The 10,899-nt window shown below is 39.7% G+C and overlaps 1 protein-coding gene across 1 annotated transcript in view; it reads right to left on the bottom strand.

The window, feature by feature from the left end:
* Positions 1-10,119: 10,119 nt before the first annotated feature.
* Positions 10,120-10,899, bottom strand: part of LOC135708172 (solute carrier family 25 member 32) — a 39,538-nt gene continuing 38,758 nt past the window's right edge. The window contains exon 7 of the mRNA XM_065230173.1: positions 10,120-10,724. Within this exon, the coding sequence (XP_065086245.1) occupies positions 10,595-10,724 (130 nt within the window). The 3' untranslated portion in view covers positions 10,120-10,594. The remainder of the gene's footprint in view (positions 10,725-10,899) is intronic.

Raw genomic sequence — 10,899 nt, forward strand, 5'->3', positions numbered from 1 at the left:
GTGGTGACCGGTCAGTCGTCAGCAGTGCTGTTTAAATTTGTTGTAGCTTAAGGTAGCAGTAACACTTCCTTCAGCAAAAAGCAAATAGATCCGCACGACAAGAGAGCACGATGCGGACTGGGGGAGGAAATTGCATTGATTTCGGATTCGAGATTCAAGAAACACACACACATACATTTTCTCTGCTTTGACAGTTGATGCATATTAATTAATACATATTTTTTTTTTTCGTTTTTATGGCTCTCTCAGTCTAGGGTAATTCAAACAGCTAGTTGTGCAATGCAATTACCCTAGACTGAGAAAGCCATAAAAACGAAATCTCCATACAACCAGTCGAACAACCAAATCAATTACAGGCCGGACTCGATTATCCGGAGGCTCGATTATCCGGGGCTCGATTATCCGGAGAAAATGGCTCGATTATCCGGAGTCATATTTTTATTACCTATCTTGCAAATTATTTTTCATAAACCTCTTGGAAAACCGACTTTCGATCCGAGGACGAGTAACATACATCGTTCGACTCAGTCTGACAAGATCTGGAAATGACTATATTTAAGTGTTTGTGTTACAAAATCCGGCGGTTTTGGATTAACTTGGACCTGAAAGGAATCAAACATATCATGTGCCACAACAACATACAAAAACTGAATCCTATGATGGTCCGTTCACTAATTACGTCACGTTTTAGGAGGGGGGGGGCGGTGAATGGCAACCGAACAAAATTTTTGAAGATCCGTAAAAAAATGTACCAAAGGGCCGGCGGTTTAACCCTCCGTTACTCGCGCTGTTGTACTTTGTACAACACACATGAGTTTTCCATTGTCATTTTGTTGCTGAGTTACCCATCGATCTGAAACCAACGAGTATTCATCAAAAAACTTGTTTTGATCTAAACAAGCTAAACTTTGATTACAATAAACACCTAAAATATGCGGATAATAGGGAAAATGTAAATGGAAACCGCGAAAACAGTGACCATACAACGTGGGATTTGACTTAATTGATTACAACATGGAATATATCAAGATTTTGACAAGATAGAAAGTTACTGTCTCTGACAAAGTTGTTCAGGAGATCATAGCCTTGACGCTGGCAGACAGTAGTTCAGAATTTTCTCACTGCGTAGCGCTAGTATACATGTGAAATTCTGGCATGTGATATATCTCGAGATCCTGACCAGATAAAAAGTTACTGCCTTTCACAAAGTTTTTCAGGAGATCAAAGCCTATTGCTTGGTGCTCAATAGTTTAGAATTTGTTCACTACGCGACGCTGGTATACACCTGAAATTCTCATATAAAATATCTCGAGTTCCCAACCAGATAGAAAGGTACTGTCTTCGGCATAGTTGTTCAGGATGTCAAGGATTTTTCGCAAGTGGACAGCAGTTCAGAGTTTTCTCACTTTGCGGCGTTATACCCCGTTCACATTACAGCGTATATCACGTGAGATACGCTGTCTTGCAATGAGCACTCATACATCTAGTTTTCACTGGAAATCCTATGTATGAGTGCTCATTGCAAGACAGCCTATATTACGTGATATTGGCTGTAATGTGAACGGGGTATTACTATAGATGTGAAACTCTTGCATATAAAATATCTCTAGATCCTGACCAGATAGAAAGTAAATGTATCCGGCAAAGTTTTTAAGGAAGTCCAGATCTTTTTGTTGGGTGACAATAGTTTAGAATTTTCTCACTATGCGGTGCTAGTATATACGTGCCTTTCTCCCATATTCAATAGCTCGAGATCTTGATCAGCTAGAAATTTGCTGTCTTCGGCAAAGTTGTTTAGGATGTCAAGACTTTTTGGCTGGTAAACAGTAGTTAATAATTTTCTCACCACATGGCGTTAGTATACATGTACACTTCTCGCATATGCTATATCTCGAGATCCTGATCAGATAGAAAGTCGTTCAGGAGGTCAAGGCCTTTTGCCTGGTGGACAGTAGTTCAGAATTTTCTCACTTCATGATGCTAGTATACATGTGAAATTCTCGCATATAAAATATCTCACGTTCTTGACCAGATAGAAAGTTACTGTCTTGAACAAAGTTGTTCAGGAGTTTAAAGCCTAGAGTTTATGAGAAAATTCTAAACTATTGTTCACCAGCCAAAAGACTTTGACCTCCTGAATAACTTTGTTGCAGACAGTAACTTTCTATCTGATTAGGATCTCGAGATATAGCATATGCGAGAAATGTACATCTATGCCACGTAGTGAGAAAATTCTTAACTACTGTCCACCAGCCAAAAAGTCTTGACCCCCTGAACAAGTTTGCCGAAAACAGTAACTTTCTATCTGCTCAGGATCTCGAGCTATTGTATATGCGAGAATTGCATGTGTATACTAGCACCGAGTAGGGAGAAAATTCTGAACAACTGTCCACCAATGAAAAGATCTTGACTTCCTGAAAAACTTTGCCAAAGACATTTATTCTTTATCTCGTCAGGATCTAGTGATGTATCACTTGCGAGAACTTAACATGTATACGAGCACTACCTAGTGAGAAGATTTTGAACTACTGTTAATCAGCAAAAAAGCTATGATCTCCTGAACAGCTTTGCCTAAGACAGTAACTTTCCATCTGGTCAGGATTTCGAGATATTTTATATGAGAAAATTCTGAACTACTTTCCACCAGCCAAAACTACTTGATACCCTAAACAAGTTTGCCGAAGACAGTAACTTCTATCTGCTCAGGATCTCGAGCTATTGTATATGCGAAAATTGCATGTATATACTAGCGCCACGTAGTGAGAATTTTCTGAACTACTCGACCAACGAAAAGATCTGAACTTCCTGAAAAACTTTGCCGAAGACAGTAACTTTTTTATATGGTAAGGATCTAGAAATATTTTATATATGCGAGAATTTTACATGTATACTAGTGCCGCGAAGTGAGAAAACGCTGAACTACTGTCCACCAACGAAAAGGCCTTGACCTTCTGAAAAACTTTGTCGACGACAGTAATTTTCTATCTGGTCAGGATCTCGAGATATATCACATGCGATAATTTCACATGTATTCTAGCGCTACGTAGTGTGAAAATTCTAAACTACTCTTCACCTGCGAAAAGATTATGATCTCTAGAACAACTTTGCCCAATACAGTAATTTTCTATCGAGATTTTCCATGTTGTAACCAATTAAGTCAAATCCCACGTAGTACGGACACCGTTTACGCGGTTTCCATTCACATTTTCTCTATTATCCGCATTTTTGTGGGTTAACTGTGATAAAATTTTAGCTTGTTTAGTTAAAAACAAGTTTTTTAATGAATACCCGTTGGTTTCATATCGATTGGTAGCTCGGCTGCAAAATGGCAATGGAAACCTCACACTGTTGTACAAAGTACAACTCGTGTTATAAAAGTTGGCGCGAGTAACGGAGGGTTAAAGGGGGTTTCGTGAGAATTGGTCTTTTGGTGGCTTCATACCTGAAAATTTATATCAATTTTCTTATCTTATTTTGTAGTTCAATTCATTTATTCATCATTTCAGTAAAAACAGTAGTTCATCAGTAAAGTGATTCAGTAAAAACAAAGAGAATTGCAAATTTGATTTTCCTCAGCCCATGTGATGATAGTGTCAATACTGTTCATGACATGATATCGAATTCCGCATTCTCGTCTTCATTTTCGCCTGCAGCCGCTTTAGCAGTAACCATCAGTTGAATTGTTACACTATCATCCCTAGAGCACCGGAACTAATATTTGCAATGTTAACATTTCAAAAATATTAATGAAAAATGGTCGAAATTGATCGAGTGCGTCAAGTTAGGAACCACGTCAAATATGGCGCCTTCACGGTAGCCGTGATTTTTAGCCAAGCTCAACTTTGCCTCTACACACTCGTGAGAGCCGCGAGACTACGATTTTTCTCAAGTTGAGGGGTCCCATGGCGTGGTTGGCTACACGTTCGCTTCTTAAGGTCCATGGGTTCAATTCCATTGTTCTTCTTATCGAATTTTGATGTATTTTAATGTGCCTCATGATAGGTTATTATCCAAGTCCGATTCTGGTCACTTTCCCGGGGCACCTGGAACTTGTCCGGAAGTGGCCAATATGGTCCAAGGTACTTAATTTTTTCCACCATTGATTTGGTTATCGAATTTTGAGGTGGGCGTTGGCTAAATTTGGATTTTTCAGATATAATCCTAAATAGGACCTAGATAATTTAATACTCTAGTAACCTCAAGTCCGTGCTCTGTCACAATGTTTCATTGTGATTAATCAACACTCAAAGGGGTAAAATATAAAATTTGGGGTAAAGTTGAAAGAAAGGGAACTTGGAATGTAGAGCGCACTGCCCACTGGACGATTCTGAAGCCTGGCCAAGTGAGTGGGGAATGGGTTTATTTGATTGAACGTCATTTCCAATGTATATATTGATACATTCAAACCATTGGCATTTGAGATAAGACAGAGATAGGATGCGGAGGGCCCGCTTAGGGGGAGCGTAACCCATGTTATGGTTTCCATTTATTTAATAGTTCAGATTGGCTAGAAATGACAGGTTTATAGTGAGAGAATGTACCATATTGGGAAAGCATAATTTTCATAGGGTTCAGAGCGGCTGAGCTGTTCGTTTGTAGTTTGACCTTCCTTCAAAACCAATTTGGCTCTAGAACAATTTTAAACTTGTTCTGCATTATTTACATGTTGCAATTATTGAAAAGAGCTCGATATAAGATAGCCACAGAAAACGGACGTTGAGGCTCCAAAAATTTCTCTAAAAACTTGTGTAAAGATTCCTATTCGACTTAAGCGCCACTAACGGCGACTTCTCCACTTAAAACCCTCTTTGACAACATGATGGCGCTGGCGTTGCAAAACTTACACTAGACACTAAGTGCTGGTAGCGCCAAGTGGCAATTTTCAGCAGATAATTTATCGATATTAGCGCCAAATTGGTCGAAAGTGATTAATTTATAGAGGAAATCAGGAGATGCTAGCGCTACGTAACGGCAATGTTTCCACTTAACTTTACACAAGTTTCTGTCCGAACTTGGACGTCTGGTCTCTGTGAGATAGCTTAATACAATTAAATAGAAATGCCAAAATCTTACCTAGTAGTTTAGCTGTTCTGATTTCGGTACAGTTTGTTGGGGGGCTCGGTGGCCTTAGCACAACCGGGTTTGCTTACTGAGCAGAACATCATGAGTCTAATCTCAAGCCCATCCACATTCAAGAATCGTTTTATTTGTTAACATGACTAATAGCTGGGATATTATTGTTAATCGCCTTACAAACCCTGTTCATTTGGAAAATAGTAATACAGTGCAGTGATTTTGTCAGCACCTTCTCAAATTTATCAAAATTATTACAGAATATTTAAATTGTTAATGGTAGGGTAGAGAACTACTTCGGCCTAATCGCCCATTTTGGGCCTATCGAGCAGAAAACATCAAATAAATCCTTGATTTCAGAGTTAACAAGTCAATTGTGCATTTGGTACGATACTTTAATTAATAAGCTACCGAACGAAGTCAATGAGAACGCGTGATATGAAGGTTTGCACCCATTATTCCCAAAAACAAAAGAAGCGCTCCGACCGAATCATATTTTATCTTCATCCGATAGGCCGAAGTGAATTCATTGGCGTTTCAATGGCGTTTCAATGCGTTAGGCCGAGTTTAGAATCCGTAGGCCGAGTTTGACGTCAAGAAGCAGTGTTAGACTTTTGAGAATATCTCAACGATTGGTTTCTCTTTATAAAATCTTACGGTACATACGGAAAGGTACATAAATTTGGAAGCCATCAGTAATAATAACATTCCGTTTGGTGCTAAACTGCGCTAGATTAAGAAAGACTAAGTGCGGGTTGTGCTTAATAGGCCGGAAATGGGGTAATTAACCCTAAATACGCGGTGATACCAACAATCAATACGAAACTAACGATTTTAAATTGGTTCACTACTTGACTAGCCTATTGGTCCCAAGCAAATCGATTAACGTACCCTATTCTAGTCAAAATTCTAGTACTACACAATGTTTGTTTTGATTCGCTATGAAAGTTTGACAGATAAAATGAGGGGCTAGTGAATTTTCCTATATTTCGAGGGGTGAATCGATTAGCTTGGGACCGAAGATAGTACCAGAGCTGAGCCAAAAAGTTGAGCACGTTATTTTGGGACCTTCTAGTCTTAGAGTTACCTCTATGGTACTGTTCTTTGATCCACGGAAGAACATACTTACTTAAAATCCCGATGTAGACCTCCGTGTTGACCTTTTTCGCCATCTGGAATGAACACCGGGTCCATTTTTTTTTGCCATTGGAAGCCACCAATCCAAACACCATAACGCTAGCAGGATGTTTGGTCAGATACACGTTCTTGTGCTCGTCGGCCCCGTCTTTTACCGGAAAAGAACTAATATACCGGTCGGTTCTGGAATTTGATACGGGATCGACGGTAAATGTGCTCTCGTCTGTGAACAGGATTACCGGATTTTTTCGCTTAAGGAAGTTTTTTTTTTCCGGGAGTTGACCAACTGCAGTCTTAATAGGCTAGAATCTCGGTTGGGCTCTCCATGCGATACACAATACTTTCAGACGACTCGAGCTATGGTGCTCACTAGGTCACTGCAGCATTTAGGCTCGTATTGTGATCAACTGTGTGTATTAGATTACGACCATAAATCCGGAGAACCCCGAGATCTGGGCGCAATCGCCCCTGCAAACAAACACGTCAATCGTCGGCCTCCCGCGAACAAAAGAACAATCCTGCAAACAAACTATAACAAATCATAGAGGAACTATTCCTCTACCTGTTTGTGTTATTAGTTTTTCCAGACTGAGCCCCAATCCGCGAGAAACCGACAAACGACGTGCCCATCTACAAAAGCAACTACGCTCCAACCTCGAAGCTCTCCGGAAATATGTGATAAATCATGTAAATGTAAATGGAATACAGTAATGTCCCGATTTTGTCAACCCCCTTTTTTGAAAATGTTTTCCAATGTTCTACAAAACCCATGCCCTTTTTCAGTAATCTTCTTGAACCTATTGCACCAAAGTATACTTTAAATATACCTCTTAACGAATGGCGAATGAGAAAAATTTAGATTTATGATTATGTGAAATTATTGAAAGAAAAAAAAAATCTGAAGCGCGGAGGGGCTGACAAAATCGGGTCATTACTGTATTTAAAATAAATGAATTCATTCTTACCTTTTTATGGTTGTTTGATTATTAATTGCTATTATTACCTGCTTAGAGTTGGTTCCTTTAAAATACTGTGTAGAATTTACCTCATTATTCCTCAGTTCTATCGATCTGTGATAGAACCACGCTCAGCATATTATCCTGTAGTACGACTTGGGCATGCACCATGCAAGTAAGTCATCTCTCGTCAAAATATAAATATAGAAAACGAATAAAATAACAGAAAGAAAGGTATTAGTATTGGTTACATGAACAACCCCCCCCCCACACACACACACACACACAACGAAAAAGAAACATAGATGCACAGACAAACAGAAATAACACATTTAATATTTTTCTCCACAAAACATAGTCACTAAAACACTACCGCCATCTGTTGAGTATCATGTGATAGATAGTACGCTGAACAGATGGCGCTAGTGTGCAGACGTCAAACGCAAGGGAACCGACCGTGCGTGCCACAGGTGGCGGCACCACCAACCAAAAACACCCGAATTGACCGTCAAATGCGTATTCGATGAACAACCTGTCCAACCGAGTGTTATGTCTGTTTGTCTGTGATAGATTGGTTATTAGGAAAGTACAACTACATTATAACTATTAGTGCAATGGATGAACGTTAGTTTCGGGGTCATGTTAGTGTTAGAGTTTTGTTAGTATTGACCCGTATTCAGCCCTGTCGGCCCCTCGAACACTAGTCGTAGGCAGTTGTTGTTAGGACATGCGACACTGTCACTGCTACTATGTTAGAGGTATGACCCGTCAAGTTTCGAAGTGCAAAAAAAAAAACTGTTAGAACTTGCTTATAAATTAACTTTACACTCAAAACAAACTATTTACCTTAGCATTACAAAAGCGAATTTAAAATTACTATTTTTATGCTAATATTAAAATTATGATAAAACTACCATTTACGGCTCCGTGAAATTAACTCGCATGAACCTTTCAAATCAATGAACTGGAGAAAAACTACAATTTTAACAAATTGCAAAAAAAAAATCATAGCGACACTTGACAAATCATCATCAAGCCCCTCATCCTTGGACAGGGAGATTTTTTCGCTTAAGGAAGTTCAAGATTTTCTTGAATCGTTCGACTCGTAGCTCCCGGATGCGGTTGGTAGTCATGTGAGTTTTTTTTTTCCGTGCCCTCGACTTCGCCCCGCAATCTTCCTTTACGATCTTCCGTGCCGTAAAGTCACTGATCCCGTGTTCCTTTGCCATTTTCCTTATTGAACGCACTGGATTCACCCGAATCTTCCTTTTGATAGCATCGATAACCCTCGGAACCCGAGCTGACCTCGAACGACCTGTGGCCACCTTCGCGGGTAGTTGTCCTTTCTTTTCTCGGTCTAAACCGCTTTTAACGGTCCACCGGGACACTCCCACGGCGATTGAAATGTCTTTTTGTGACATATTTGCGCGTGGGAAAAAATCACGAATACGATACCACTTTTCGTCATGGTGCAACTGTCAAACTAAGTAAATCATTTTCTTTTATACACAGCCTACTACGGTATGAGCTATAGGTTACGTGCATGCAAAGAAAACCAAGGCATTGTATGCACAGGTGAAACGGGAACCTTATTTGTACGATGGTGCAAACATTATCACGCATACGGTATATTAGATTCACCCTTGGCCTAACTCCCACTGTCTGGCTGGATAAAATCTGCCTGCAATTATTTCTTATGAATGCAAAGAAGCTTGAACCCGGGAGTTAGAAGGTGACAGCTCTACCGCAGCTACAATAGCCCATTTCTAGCACGCAAGCATTCCGAAGCTATTTTGACACATGATAAGCCCCGTTCCAACACATTATCGATGCAAATATAAACCATTGATAATGTACTGAAACTTTCAATCAAGCAGTAGTGCAATACTTGATTGACGCGTATTTAGCTCGGTATTTAGTAAGTTTAAAAATGATCGTCTTGAATTAGATGGATATTTCCTATCGAGGACAGAGGAACGAAAAAGTAAATAAACTTAGCTGAGCGTAGCTACGCCTAGGTTAGAACAGTTGGCATCACATGCAACGGATAGGAATTTGAAAATTTTCACTTAATGCACATTTCAACGTCACTTCTGTACTTTCAAATTAACACTTTTTAAAATGAAATTGTAACACTAGAACGAAAACAAGCAAAACAAAATCACCCATATTCAGCTACCGGTCTTCTGTTAATGATAAATTACACTTAATCACATAATCACGCTTACTACTACACCACCGGCGCCGCTAAAAATGGTGATCGATAATGTTAAACCTAAATCCAGAGGGATTCAACATTTTTTGGGAGCATTACTTCTAAGGCTTATCGATGACCGATATTTTTGGGACCACCCATGACTCACCCAGTTTAAACATATTACCTATGGCAAATTGATCTCTGAGCTAAATGTTGGTTTTGTTAAACCAATTCTTCGGAAGGGAGTGAAGCTTTTCAGAAATATCATTGCACACCACCCTTCCGGATTCTGTATCCGTCATGGCTCGGCACCGACTTTCTGAAATATCGTAAGATAGGAGAAATGGCACTAATGTTGGCCTATGGATCTAAGATTGGGCCCATCGCTATTAAATCTGCTCAATTTTATCTAGATGAACGCGTCATTGGGACGATACTATTGGAAATTTTTGGTCGCTATTGAAAATTTAGTCGATTGCTGAATTTATGTATGGGCCCAAATTAGGGGCATAACATCCTTTTCCCCTATGTGAAAACATACACAACCAATCATCCGACCATAGAGCACGAAGAGCACACGGACTTGCTGAACGCATTTTGAGAAGAGAACGTCGAGTTCTGAGAACCGCACCGCAGAGTTTCAAGTTTCAGAAGGCCCATTTCTGAATTAATCAGCAACCAGAAGTAGAACCGCGTCGCGCGACGAACGAAAGAATCTCATTGACTTTTCGGAATGAAACAATTGAAACCCAAGAATTTTGTAATAGAAACTGACGTGTACTGAATAGCATAAAAGAATTCATTCCAATCCAATCATCTCTTTTGACATGACTGCTCTCGAAACGAGAGCGAACGCTCCAAATAGGCGCGCTTCTGAAGAAGCCGTATTCCACTCGCTAAATCCTCACTTAAGTCTACTAATCTAGAAACTAGGCATCCAATGCCAACAATCGCGTACGATCGTGTGTTTTAAACAAACGCTAAGCTAGATTTTGGTTATTCTAAGCTAATTCTTCGGAAGGGAGTGAAGCTTTTCAAAAGCATAGTTTCACACCATCCTTCCGGATTCCGGATGCGACATGGCTCGGCACCAAGTCTTCTCGGCATCGAGAAGAGCGAAACCATGACGACATTGACTAAGAAAATTTTGATAAAGCTGCACCGCGACTACCTACGTTCTAACTGGTTCTCTTTTTTTTTTTTACTGGCTAATGAATCTCCTCTTCCTAATCTACGACTTTTTGACGGCCAACAGATAGCGCGACACATTCTCGTACGTAACGAACGTAATCATCGTCGCCGGCGTAACGCGCAACAAGTTCGGACCGAGCCCTTTATAGAAGCCACGCCACGATTCAAATCTGAAATGGTTCGGTAGAGAGAGAGAAAGGAGAAGAAGAAGAAAAACGTCTTTATTACTCTTTGATGTTTTTTCGCTTCTTATGTTTTTTGCTAATTTTCTATTTTTGTTTTTTTCTAAAATATATTTTTTTTTATGTTTATTTTTCTTTTGCATTAAAAGGGGTTACAACTAAC

This window comes from Ochlerotatus camptorhynchus, unplaced genomic scaffold (assembly GCF_037179485.1).
Source record: "Ochlerotatus camptorhynchus isolate MF236.1 unplaced genomic scaffold, CSIRO-AGI_Acam_v1.1 ptg000328l, whole genome shotgun sequence".
Lineage (NCBI taxonomy): Eukaryota > Metazoa > Arthropoda > Insecta > Diptera > Culicidae > Ochlerotatus > Ochlerotatus camptorhynchus.